The 13,762-nt window shown below is 38.2% G+C and overlaps 2 protein-coding genes across 2 annotated transcripts; both read left to right on the plus strand.

Moving 5' to 3' along the window:
- Nucleotides 1–286: 286 nt before the first annotated feature.
- LOC127782673 (dioscorin DB3S-like) lies at nucleotides 287–2,769 on the plus strand. The gene is made up of 4 exons (XM_052309941.1): nucleotides 287–819; nucleotides 1,250–1,420; nucleotides 1,956–2,009; nucleotides 2,351–2,769. Exons 1-4 carry the CDS (start codon nucleotides 301–303, stop codon nucleotides 2,435–2,437), a joined length of 831 nt encoding a protein of 276 aa, XP_052165901.1. The 5' UTR covers nucleotides 287–300; the 3' UTR covers nucleotides 2,438–2,769.
- Nucleotides 2,770–9,523: 6,754 nt separating this feature from the next.
- Nucleotides 9,524–12,495, plus strand: LOC127783242 (alpha carbonic anhydrase 7-like). The gene is made up of 4 exons (XM_052310483.1): nucleotides 9,524–10,045; nucleotides 10,588–10,758; nucleotides 11,593–11,646; nucleotides 12,402–12,495. Exons 1-4 carry the CDS (start codon nucleotides 9,524–9,526, stop codon nucleotides 12,486–12,488), a joined length of 834 nt encoding a protein of 277 aa, XP_052166443.1. The 3' UTR covers nucleotides 12,489–12,495.
- The last annotated feature ends 1,267 nt before the right edge of the window (nucleotides 12,496–13,762 follow it).

Genomic DNA, 13,762 nt, shown 5'->3' on the forward strand with positions numbered 1-13,762 from the left:
GATAATTGAGAAAAACCAATTAAATTAAGTACACCTAGTTCTGTCTATCTTAACGCCGTGTACGTACGTATCTGCTTAATTATAATAAGAGATTAAGAGTGATCAGAGACGCAACCAGTAAGTACGTTGTGCAGCTTGTGCTCCATCCATGCTGTACGTACGCATAGCACGTACAATAATAGTTCCAACTTGACATGCATGAACGAACACGTAGCTAGCTACCTTGCTGGCCACTGTATAAATACCCCTATATACCCTAGCTCTATCATCCACCCATCCAGCCAGCCAAACAGTAGCAACATGAGTTCAGCTCGCCGCCTCCTCCTCCTCGCCGGCGCCGCTGCCGCCATCGCACTCCTGCTCTCGGCCCCCGCCCCGGTGGCCGGAGCTGAGGACGACGGCTACAGCTACATCCCTGGCTCGTCCAGGGGGCCGCAGAACTGGGGCAGCCTGAAACCGGAATGGGCCACCTGCAGCAGCGGTAAGATGCAGTCGCCGATCAACCTCGGCCTCCTCGACCTCACCTTGGCTCCCGGCCTCGGCAACCTCAACTACACCTACCAGAACGCCAACGCCTCCGTCGTCAACCGTGGCCACGACATCATGGTCAGGTTTGACGGCGACGCTGGTAGCCTAAAGATAAATGGCACGGCGTACCAGCTCCGGCAAATGCACTGGCATACGCCGTCGGAGCACACCATCGATGGCCGGAGGTATGACATGGAGCTACATATGGTGCACATCAATGCCCAGAACCAGGCCGCCGTCATTGGCATCCTCTACACCATCGGCACCACCCCGGACGAGTTTCTGCAAAAGGTCTGTTAAATATATAATTCACATAGTTTGCACACATGGCTAATGCTTCTAAGAAAAATCAACATTTGTAACTTTTTATACTAACTAAACTAGCAATATATATTTTTATTGTCAAGCTAGTATTTGTTGTCATTAGGTTCATATTTGAAGAACTACACATGATGTTGAATAATTCACCGTTATTGATGATATACCATAAAATAGACTAATTGTTTTAACTTATTAGAGACGACATAGAAAACTAATATGTCTTATATTGTAGAACAAAGGAAGCACTGATAATATCATCAATGGTTTGTCATGTCTATTTTAATGTGATAGTTTGGAGCAACTGATGACCAAGATAGATATATTGTTTCTTTAACCATCACAAACAGATTATTACACATGTATATTCTTGCTATGCTGAACTTCTTCTTGTTGCATGCAGATGGAGCCTTATATAATTGCGATATCAAACCAAGAAGGTAAAGAGAAGATGGTCGTTGGTGGGGCGGATCCAAATATAGCCAAGGGAAAGGATACCGTGTACTATCGCTACATGGGCTCCTTTACCACACCACCTTGCACGGAGGGGGTCATCTGGACCGTTGTCAGGAAGGTACGTATGTATATCATAAGTAGGTTAATTTCACATTTTAAAACTATTTTGTTGTTTTTTTTTGTCAAGAATTAATCTTTAAACAGGATACTATAAGTTACCATATTTAGTTTCTTAGTGACGACTTACTAAAATCTTAAATATAGGAGAAATACTAAATATCTAATAGCATTCTAAATAAATAGTGTTTATGGTAAGGTCTACGAGCACAAATAAGTAATAAATTGGTATCCAAGGAACAACCTACTCAACGGTAGCTTCTACCTGTCTAGCTCTCAGCGAGTACAACTTTCAAGCCCAACTCTACACAAGTTTTTTGGTTTCATCTGCCAAGGCCTAGCTTGTATAAATTTAACCCAGTTTCAATCTCTTGCCACCTTTAATCCTACATATCACCCTATTAAAGCTGTAAACAATCTATAACATGAAGCACTAGGAATGTGGTAAGGCGACCACATTCAGTTTTAGTTGGTGAGGGAAGTTCTTTTAGTTATGTACTTATGTTCCTACGCTATTTGTCTTTTTTCTTCTTCAGGTGCACACCGTGTCACTGTCCCAAATCACACTTCTCAAGGCAGCTGTGCTCATGGTAAGTGAAAAAGTCGTTCATGTTTAATACTCTCTTCGTCTCTAAATATTTGATACCGTTGATTTTTTAAAACATATTTGATTATTCGTCCTATTCAAAAACTTTTGTAAAATATGTAAAATTATATGTATACATAAAAGTATATTTAACAATGAATCAAATGATAGGAAAAGAATTATTAATTACTTAAATTTGTTGAATTAGACGAACGGTCAAACATGTTTAAAAAAAGTCAATAGCGTTAAATATTTAGAGACGGAGGGAGTATCTATTAATAGATGACAATGAACAATTATTTCGTTTGTTCTTACTTGATGATCTGCCTATGTGCATACATGCAGGGTAATGAGAACAACGCGAGACCCCTCCAGGATGTGAACAACAGGGAGATTGACCTGTTCTTTCCTCTTCCTCTGATCAATAACTGAACGACATGCTTGACCTACACAGTTGATTTACAACGTATCGCCTGACACACGCGCATGGAGAATCATCAAACATATATGTACTTATAAATATATAGTATTACTCATGTTTGTGTAAATCTCATCATCATGGTGTCACTTATATATATATGTGTGTAAGTCCATCGTTAGTCTTGATCACCTAGCTTCGTAAAGAGAGGAGCATATATATGTCGTTCAATCATATTTGCATAGCATAATAATGCATGCATAGTTTTTATATGTATCTCTTTCCGGTGCTGCTATGTATCTCTATACGATTAAATAAAAATACCAATGTTTTATAATTATGTAAATCATCATATTCATCTTCATAGCATAAAAAGTATGTTGATAAGGATTTGGCCATGGCCCATGGAGTAGGCCAACTTAATATATAGTACTATCCAACTGGAATTGTGCTATGGTAAACTTAAAATTAGAAAAATTATTTGTGTATACCTGATCGTATTGGCCATATCTTTTTTTTTCAGGGAATGTCATATCCCTTTTTCACACATGATAACCTTATCTTTAATGAGTGATTAAATTAACCATACTTCATGGTGTTTGGAGGAATGAGCTGTTAGAGATGTATAAACCCTGCCCCGTCAGTCATGTGTTTCCATAGCATAACATCTGGAATGATTCGTTATTGCGAGATCTGGTGAATGGCATATGTAATGTGTCATTTATTATGAACCGTTTATAGATGAGAGTCTTCATCTATAATAGCTTATAAATATGACATGTTAGAGATGAGTTCTTCTCTCTAATTGGCCTGGTTTTTAACCGTTACATCAATGATTAATACCTGATCCGTTCAAATGTTAATGTCCAGCCCACATGGCCTTCTCTCTCTCTCTCTCTCTGCGGACTAGCTACATCTCAGCTAGCTATGGCCGCCGCCTTGCGTTGTGCTTAGTTACATTTCTAAGTGCACAATTGACTCCAATATTGTCCTCACTTTTTGTTGACTTTGTTCATGCCTACAACTTAACCCTTTTACTATGTGCGTGCTCTCTTATTGGTCTCACCCTTTGAATGTCCTATACGTGCCTTCCTAAAAGGTAAGCTTGTATGTAGGCCACCTCGTCCACAAGATCACTTAATTGATCCTAGTACAATTGTCTAGTATTTCTTATTACCTCTTATCTCTTTTGTCAATATCGTTGATCTTTCTAAATATTATGTTGCCATTCTTTCTAATGATCTTGATTTAGTTTATGAAAACACATAATTAGATTTTTCACTCAAAAATCTGGTTTCATAAAACTACAAGCTTATATAAAAAATGTCAATGTTACGAATTAGGTATATATCCTATACTTAGATTCGTAGCTACCATAAATACCGCATACCGAATATCAAACAGAAAAGTATATTTAAATATGGTATAAGAATGAAAACTCCTTCCACAGGAATAGAGGTTGTCGGAGTCTGATACGGAAAAGGCAAGGTCTTATCTACCTGCATTCTACAAGGGCTCTCCGACTTCTACTTGGAGAGGAAGTTGCCTACCTGCATAAATACAATGTTCCCTAGAAGAGGAGGGCATGGAATCACAAGCCATAGCTACAAGCCACAAAGCAGATCCGTCCAGAGAAAGTCAATAGCCTAGCCCCTGACTACAAGTCATCGGATAGTTCTCGGCAAAGATCAATTGGTAGGCTAGATTAGCTAACTTAGTCCACTATTGTTATATGTGAGAGACATTTCATAACTATACATATAAATTGGATTAGTGCTATTACCCATGTCGGGGGCCTGAACCAGTATAAAAATCGATTATCTTCCATCTTCTTTACCGCAATCTCGCGTATATCTACGTACCAACGATCCCCATACTCTACATTTAAATACCGCAGGCGGCTATAGCCCATCGACAAAAAAGTCAACCTCAAAGTCACATCTCAAACCATGAAAAGTCAAAACATTGCAAATTTTTTGGTATATTAGTCACATAGCCTAATTAATGTATTTTTGGAGTGAGTAATGATTACTTGCCACTGTTAGCAACTTAGCATCTTAATTATCTCCATGTACAATGATCAAATGGTTCGTGTATTTTCATGGTTAGCCTTACTATAACTTTTTCCTTCTGCCATCTAATTTTGACCGACACCGACGTATCCATATATGTGCATCCTATCTCTACTATTAGAAAAATTGAAGTTGTTTTTCTGATATTTTGGTACGTCATCCGTGTTTGAGTCGGTTTCTAAGTTCGTTTGCTTTTGGAAATACAAATTTGTATTTGGGTCGGTTTTTAAGATCGTTCAATTTTAGTAATACAGAAGGAATTATATAAGATATCTGTCAAAAAAACTGGCATGCTAACTAGACGATCGGACTTCTAACTATAGCTCACGATTTTTCTATATATATATATATATATATATATATATATATATATATATATATATATATATATATATATATATATATATATATATATATATATATAGACACACACATACATATACATATACATATATATACATATATACATATACATATACACATATACATATACATATATATATATACATAGATACATACATACATACATATATACATACATACATACATACATACATACATACATACATATATATATATATATATATATATATATATATCCAAGCGAACCCCCACAATTAATTTCATCTTAACTAGACTTCACCCGTTGTAACGCACGGGCATTTTTTCAGTATATTTAAATATATTAAATGTTGTATTGAAAACTAAAGTATATGGTTTGATATATGTTGTCTGGCCGCCAAGTGACAGGTAGCGAAGAATCCAACTAAGTTGAGTATTATCCTTGCATGTTACCGCTTCCTAACCTTTTTTTACATCCAAACATAACCTTTTTTTTGCTTGTTGTTATCAATACCCGTTACTTATATATTTTGTTAGATTTTTCTTCTTATATGTTTAGGAGAACTAGTAAAACTATATATGGTTCAATACCATTTCTTCATATGAAAAAAATATTAATATCATTTTCACATGATAGATCATAATATTTTTATTATTTACACCATTATACGCTCATTCTAGAGTTATGTCTAGTAAGAAGACCGACATACGAATGTACCAAGCATGTATGCATGGTCTGATCTCTCGTCTCTTCCTGTGTGCATTAGCATGCATGATCCACAACCTTTTTTCTATCAATAGGATGCATGCGGCTAAAAACCGCTAAGTACTCTTGTTGAATAGCTAGCTCACGTTTATGCAACTTCATTAACGATCGTGCAATAATGATCAGTTAAAACTTATTGTATTGCAAAGTACATGGCTTAGTCCAAATTGCTCGCGATGGATAGGCCAATATTTTCTATATATATATGGTACTTTTGAAGTGGTGGTGTGAGGTAAGTCGTCGCCTTTTTTTGAAAGTAAAGACTATGTACATTATTGAAAAGTCGTAAATATGTCATTTTTTAAAGCTATCATAATAAATAAATATAATTTATCGTAAATGCAGATGTTTAAGAATAGTGCCAATACATATTACCTTCGTATAACACTGTATTAGTGTATGGTTATAACTACCTGTTCATAACATGAACCAACACTGATATACAAATTATCATTAAATTGTAGCTGGTTTATAATGTGAACCAACTATACCTTTGTTTGTTTTTTTTTTTACAAATTTGGGTCTGTGCTCTCGACTACTGGACAGGCACTTTAAAATGATGCCGCTGTGCCCGCAGTCCAATGATCCACCTATGTTTGTCTCGGATCTTACCCATGTTGCAACCAGGCTATGGAATATGGAGGTGGTCAGAGATCATATGTATGAGATGGGACGCAGAAGCAGTAGCTACTCTAAATAAAAAAAAAAATCATGTAAGCAATAGTACCCTTAAAATTCTAGGCCGAGTTTAGTTCCAAACTTTTTTTTTCAAGCTTCCAACTTTTCCATCACATCAAAATTTTCTTACACATACAAACTTTCAACTTTTCCGTCATATCGTTTTAATTTCAACCAAACTTTCAATTTTAACGTGAACTAAACACACCATAGTTGAATGACCCTTAATCGTACAAAATTCTTACTGAAAGTCAACCATGTGAACACGATAGATATTCATATTTGAACCTTGGGAGTGAAATTATACTTAGCTATGTATAACCACAATTGTACCACCACAATGGGGATATTTTCTAAGGGGAAATTAATGCATAATTGATTACTTGCCATGGATCGTTGAAAAAATTGTGGCTTTAACCGATGGCTGGAGCTCATCATGGTTATAGGACAACTCGAGAATGTTAAATTAGGTTGTGTATGTAGCCACAACTCTATCACTATATTAATGATATATTTTGTGAGGATAGATGAATAGCCGACTTGGCGACTTGCCATCGCGATATTTATAGACCGATCAGTCTATAAATAATCACGGCTTCAACTCGAAAATGATAAACACACTGAGAATAAATCCTAAGATCAGAAATGAATGATTATATACAAGCCAACTTGGTATTGATCACCAATAGTTGCGGCTTTCCACTGGTGACTGAAAAACACATCCATGCAAACAACTGGAGAAGGCTAGCACGTACCATGCAAACTACGTACTGTTGTACGTAAGTACCCACACCTCTATCGTGTTATATATGTCCATATATCTGAACTAGGGAATAGACGTGACCAGATAGGTACACATGATGAATAAAGTTGGCCAAAAGGCCCAAGGCCCGCTGGCCCGGTCTATAGCACGAGATTTTGGCCCGGCCTAGGCACAGCACAGCACGACCGTGGGCCCGTGCCTGGGACTCTGCCTCGGCACGGTCCAAAGATTAGGGAGCCAAATAGCTGAGGGAGCCAAACTAGACTTATTCCATCCATATAAAGGTATGACCCAAAGAGATGAATGATGCAAAATAGACTTATTCCAGCAATTTCGAGACGGCCAAAGATGAGGGAGGCACAATAGACTTTTTCCAAGAAGGAGCACAATAGGCTTTTGTTCCTCGAGCCAGCTTGGCACAGCCCAAGTATTATTAGACCGTGCCTGGACCATTGGTCCAGCAAGTGGGTGAGCTCGGCCCGGCCCGGCATGTAGGATGGGCCAAGCCCAGTCGTGCCCGGGCCGTGCGTGGCCAAACGACCCGTTTGGCCATCTATAATCAATGGATCATCTTACTTTTGATATCAGAAAGTCATCAATAATGGTACACATTTACCCAAGGCATATGTGCGGTCACGGGTCATCAGGGGCAGAGCTAGAGTATTGAGGGGGTGCCCAGGAACCCGGTAAAGAAAAAATTGTAGCTATACCTGACATATTTTCACCATGTGTGTATCCCCCTCAATACAAATTTAGACACCCGCATTAGCTTAAATTTAATATAAAGCAGAGTAAATTAAACAAGTGGCACCCTCCCTCCATCTCGCTCCAGCTCCGATCCGCCTTGAGTCGTAGTTCCGTACCAGTGCTTTGGAGTGACATGCATGTCATTGCCACATGACTTGCCAGCGTTCGATCAGTACGTAGTTGCCGGAACATACGCATCCATGCACTGATGCACACAACTGGAGAAGGCTAGCTGTATCGTACCTTTGCACCACTGTCACTACTATAGAAACAATTTTTTCATTTATACGGTCAAAATCGATTTTTACGAGCACTTGGATGGTCTGTCTGTACCCAAGTGTCTTCTAAAATCAGTACTTCTATATGTGGGTAGAACAACCGCATGCGAAACTTCATGTGGGTGCTTAAGCCGTCTGACTGCAAAAAAAAAATCCCACAAAAAAATAATCCAAAATCCTAGCAGCTCCCGTGCCGGTGGCTGTCACCGCTCTCGTGCTCAGGGTTTGTCCTCCGTCGCAAATGCCCTCCCCCACTCCCATCGCCGCCTCTGATCCATGCGTATGGGAGGGGGAGAGCCCATCGGATCCACCTCCACTGAGCTCCCCATCACCGGATCCACTGCTGATGTGCTCCCCATCGGGGCTCGTTGGTGGTGAGCTCTGGTTTGATGTGTTGGATGTATACTCCAAGCCTCAGCTCGTTTTGCACGTGAGCCAGCTTAAGCTAGCTTGTTATTTCGAACAAGCTAAAACACCAACTCGGCTTGTTAGAAAAACACAACGAGCCAAGTCGAGCCTAGTCGAGTTGGTCACGAGTCAAGCCAAGTCAAGTTGGTCACGAGTCGAGTGAGCTAACAAGCCACGAGTTTTTCGTCCACCCCTACCCATCGTTGGATCCACCGCGGCAGCCGCCGCTCCCCACTGCCGGATCCGTTGCCGCTGTGCTCCCCACCACTGGATCCCCCATCTCCAAGCAACCTTTTGTCAGATCCTCCGCCACCAAGCTCATGCCCGTTCCCGTTCCTGCCTACTGTCAGATGAAGTGGTCACCGGCTGCTCCCATCCACCGCCGGATCCCTCCAGCATTGATCGCACTCGCATGCCACCGGCGGAGAGGAGGAGGAGAGGAGAGGTGGAGAGTAAGTGGAGGATGGAGAGAATGAGGAGAGAGAGGGGAGACTTGATAATTTAAGGATGAGCTTGATCTTGTGGGCCGGTGGCATATGGACCTCTTACTAAGAAGTCATCTTAAGAGACCTACAATGTAATTCTTGAACCGCGTTCGGGAAAGTGATTTTTCACGTGAGAGCAATTTTGACTTGCCTACACCTTAAAGGGGTCTTGTCTGAGAATTTTGATTTTGTAGTAGTGTGCTATAAGTACATGTGTCTAGCTTTTTCGTTCCAAAATAAATAAACTTAGTATGGATATATCACATCTTAATTTTTTTTAAAAACGGATGAAGTAGTCTGTACTCTGTACTCTGTACACCTACTTCTATCAGCTGATCAGAGTCGATCAGAGAGACAACGCAACCAAAATTCCAACTTGTCATCCATGCATGCATCCTCCACGTAGCTAGCCCTATACTCTACCTTAAACTCTCCACTGGATAAATACCCCTACAAGCCTAAGCTGCCATGGCCAACCCCAGAGAGATCAGCTAGCTAGCTAGCTCTATATATATCATCCATCCATCCAGCACTCTGCACAGCACATAACGAAACGCAAACATGCATCGCGCACGCCTCCTCGTCGTCGTCGTCACCGCCGTCGTCGCCCTCCTGCTCCCGACGCCGGCCGCCGGAGCTGAGGAAGACGATCAGTTCGGCTACATCCCCGGCACACCGAGGGGGCCGGAGAACTGGGGCAGCCTAAAGCCGGAATGGGCCACCTGCAGCAGCGGCGAGATGCAGTCGCCGATCAACCTCGGCCTCCTCGACCTCACCCTCGCCCCTAGCCTCGGCGACCTCAACTACACCTACCGAAACGCCAACGCCACCGTCGTCAACCGCGGCCACGACATCATGGTCAGGTTCGACGGCGGCGATGACGCCGCCGCCGCCGGCGGGCTGGTGATTAACGGCACGGCGTACCGGCTCCGGCAGGTGCACTGGCACGCGCCGTCGGAGCACGCCGTCGATGGCCGGAGGTACGACATGGAGCTGCACATGGTGCATCTCAACACCCAGAACCAGACCGCCGTCGTCGGCGTCCTCTACGCCATCGGCGCCCAGGATGAGTTCCTGCACAAGGTTAATTATCTCTGTTTGATGGATCGATTTAATTTCTTTGGGAAAAAAAGATGTTTAATTAGTGATTCGCTTGATTAGTTGCATGCATGACCAAGCTTTTTAGTTATCGTTAACTACAACATCATTCTTGCTTCTTGACGCCATGTGTTAGCTGTGATGGTTAGCAGGTCAGGGGGTGGTTTTCATTAAATCGTCACCGATAAATTTCCACAAATGTATATTTTTATGCGTAGTGTCCAACTCATCATATTAGTATACTCCATCCATTCCGAAATACAAGAATAATCACTCTTAATCCAAAAACCAAAAAACAATTATTATCGTCTAATTGTTTAAATTATTCTAATAAATATAATACATGCACCCAATAGAATTAGAAACTTTAAAAGTGAAAGTTAAAAAATTAATTTAGTAGAGAAGAGACGCTAGTTAATTGATTGCATGCATGCACATTTTATATTATTAAATATATAAGAAAAATAGATGTACCTTTTTTTTTGGAATAGAGAAAGTATAAACTTATGAACTAATGTTGTATGCAGTTGGAGCCATATATTATTGAAGTTGCAGACCAAAAAGATAAGGAGAAGATTGTCAATGGTGGGGTGGATCCAAACGTGGCCAAAGAGCATGATATCGTGTATTACCGCTACATGGGCTCCTTAACCACACCACCTTGCACCGAGGGAGTTATCTGGACCATTGTCAGGAAGGTATACATAGATGTATATGTAGTTGGCTTAACATTTCGCAATTTGTTCATATACCTTGCAATCTCAATCTCTGAGATTCCTTGTGAAAATTTTTCTTTTTTGTATTTTCTTTAATTTGGTTAAGATGAAGAGGTTCTAAAAATTTTAACGTTGGCATGTATATACCACAAAGGTATGATACTACCTCCATACTAAAATAACTTCATCTTTTGATCTTGGTTGTGAAAAACAAGGTGAAAGAAGAAAGACCAAAGTGCTTCTTACTGATAAAAATTTAGTATTGGCGGGTGATTAAATAAGGGGTATTAAAAGAATAAAAGCTCATCGATTTACGAACCGAGGATAGGTAAGAGAATAGAAATAAAGTTATTTATGGACAAATGGAAGAGGCTAAAAGTGAAGTTTGGAACGGGATACTTTTTAATTTTAATTCATGGAAGGTGCTAGACACCATAAATCAACGTTAAAATGTCGCTCTGTCCGGTCATAAATATTTAACGATTACAACAACAAATATTTGTTAAGTTTTTAAAACTTTAACATCAATAAATTTCTTAAATGCTTAGTTAAAAAAAGGAAAAAGAGGGTATACCTAGACTTGCCTATAAAAAGTATTATCAGGAGATTTTATAAACTTATCCTATAAAATACAAGTATTATCAGATAAACTTATCCTAATATACATTGATGGTCAAACTTTTAAAAATTTAATTAAATCTTATCCAAAGCATCAAATATAGAAATGTATATATATCTGCCTTGTGTTCAGTTTTGATACGTGAGCTAGCGAGGGATGTTCTCTGAAATATATGTTCTTTTTATCTATTTTTTCAGGTGCATACTGTGTCGCTGTCTCAGCTTGCACTTCTCAAGGCAGCTGTGGTTAATGTAAGTTCACGAAAACTTCTCAGTTCTCCACATTTCTCCCCCCAAGAAACAGAGCTCATATAATTTGATTTCCGATGAAACAATTGTCAAGAGCAAAATGCAATATATATATATATATATATATATATATATATATATATTAAATTTGTTTGGTGCTCCATGGTGCCCGGGCACCATTGTTGAAATTGAGTATATACCCAATTCAAATGAGTATGAAACTTTTTTAATTACTTAGGTATTAACATTAACTACTTTACTAACTAGTTTAAAGCAAGTTTGAACTGAATTTGAACTTGTTTTTGTTAGATTTTGATTCTAGGTATATAGCATCCATACATATAATTAGTTAGGTATGTAATCATGGATTGTGAAATAAAGTTAAATTTGAGTTGTTTTGTTGATAAGTATAGGTATGAATCAAATTATTATAACTAGGTATATACTCACAATTTGAAAATTTTGAAAAATTTGAATGATTTTGTGCATTAGATACCATGGTGCCCGGGCACATGGTGCCCCATATGAGTGTCCTATATATATATATATATATATATATATATATATATATATATATATATATATAAACGTCCATTAATATGCCCAGTTCAACTACAGGTTCAACCTCACTCTTCAAGGCTAACCGAATCAATTCGGATATATCAATCTTTTATATATATATTTTTTGAAAATGGAAGAGATATATATAAATGATGATTGGGTCTTAATTAATTATGCCTTAATTACTCGATATGCAGGGTAATGAGAAGAATGCGAGGCCCCTCCAGGACGTGAACAATAGGAACATCAGCTTGTTCATTCCTCTCCCTCTGATGAACGTATAAATTAAACACGCATGCATGACGAACGTTACAGATGATTCCTGAAGTCAGATACTCATACATCACTCGTTTGTGTGTTGCTGTTGTCGTCATTGTCTTACTAAATAAATATATATCCACTGTCAATTTAGATTTAGCTAGCTTAATTCGAAAGAGATGTATATATATGGTTTAATCACACATTTGCATACATAGCATAATGCATATTGAATGCACATGCTCAATCATACATCAAGATATATATATATATATATATATATATATATATATATATATATATATATATATATATATGTATGTCAGTATGATTATACTATGGACTAAATATAATACTATCTCTGTTAAACGTCGTTGATTTTTTAATAACGTTTGATCGTTCATTTTATTAAAAATTATAAATATACTAAAGTAAAGCCATACTTAAAACTTCTACTAAACGATATATCTATTATTATATACTAAAAGTCCACTAAACATCCTATAAACGCTCTCAAGCCGCCACGTGCCACTCCTACAAATGCTCCTAAGTCACTACATGGCACTATCTAATCTCACCGTTGATTTTCACTTAAATTGGTGGACCCGTTATTTTACACCATTAGATTATATCTATTATTAGAAAATAATAACTTTCTCATATTTATAACATACAAGCGCTACAGTCCGTACGTATGAGTTTGTACGTTACAAATGCCACTGCTGTACTTTCTGTACGTACAAACGTATATGATTGAAAACAAAACTTTCCTAATCTTCGCTAGAAGAAAAACAAATACACATATACATAAAAAAGACAGAAAAAACGTACATTCATAAAAATCAACGGTATTTAAAATATGACTTTCTACAATATAAAGATAAAATATATTACTTCACAAATATAAATATATTTAGTTAAATTAAGATCTATAATAAATATCCAATCAATGTTCTTTCAAAGCATCTTCTAAATCTATCTATTATATACTAAAAGTATATTAAACTTTCTACAAACGCTTTTACACCGCTACGTGGCTCTCCAATAATTTAGAGAAATCATAGAAATCTATTATATACTAAAAGTCTACTAAATGTCATGCAAACACTCCTACATTATCACGTGACGCTCTAATAAAATTAGAGAAATCCTAGAAATTTAGAGTAAAAAAAGAAAACCATCCAACCTTCAATTTTCACTTAAATTAGTGGACCAGTTATTTTAAACATTGGATTAGAGCTTAAAAAAAACGGATTTCTCAAAAAAAAGGATTATGCTACTAATCTCTATCCCGGTAAAA

The sequence above is a fragment of the Oryza glaberrima genome, chromosome 8, assembly GCF_000147395.1.
Source record: "Oryza glaberrima chromosome 8, OglaRS2, whole genome shotgun sequence".
In the NCBI taxonomy this organism is placed as follows: domain Eukaryota; kingdom Viridiplantae; phylum Streptophyta; class Magnoliopsida; order Poales; family Poaceae; genus Oryza; species Oryza glaberrima.

What these genes read in the sequence shown, in the direction of transcription:
- LOC127782673 (XM_052309941.1), top strand. Translation starts at nt 301, where the DNA reads ATGAGTTCAGCTCGCCGCCTCCTCCTCCTCGCCGGCGCCGCTGCCGCC. An exon ending in CGGACGAGTTTCTGCAAAAG is followed by an intron (nt 820 to 1,249) that starts GTCTGTTAAATA and finishes TGTTGCATGCAG; the next exon opens with ATGGAGCCTTATATAATTGC. An exon ending in TCTGGACCGTTGTCAGGAAG is followed by an intron (nt 1,421 to 1,955) that starts GTACGTATGTAT and finishes TTTCTTCTTCAG; the next exon opens with GTGCACACCGTGTCACTGTC.
- LOC127783242 (XM_052310483.1), top strand. Translation starts at nt 9,524, where the DNA reads ATGCATCGCGCACGCCTCCTCGTCGTCGTCGTCACCGCCGTCGTCGCC. An exon ending in AGGATGAGTTCCTGCACAAG is followed by an intron (nt 10,046 to 10,587) that starts GTTAATTATCTC and finishes TGTTGTATGCAG; the next exon opens with TTGGAGCCATATATTATTGA. An exon ending in TCTGGACCATTGTCAGGAAG is followed by an intron (nt 10,759 to 11,592) that starts GTATACATAGAT and finishes CTATTTTTTCAG; the next exon opens with GTGCATACTGTGTCGCTGTC.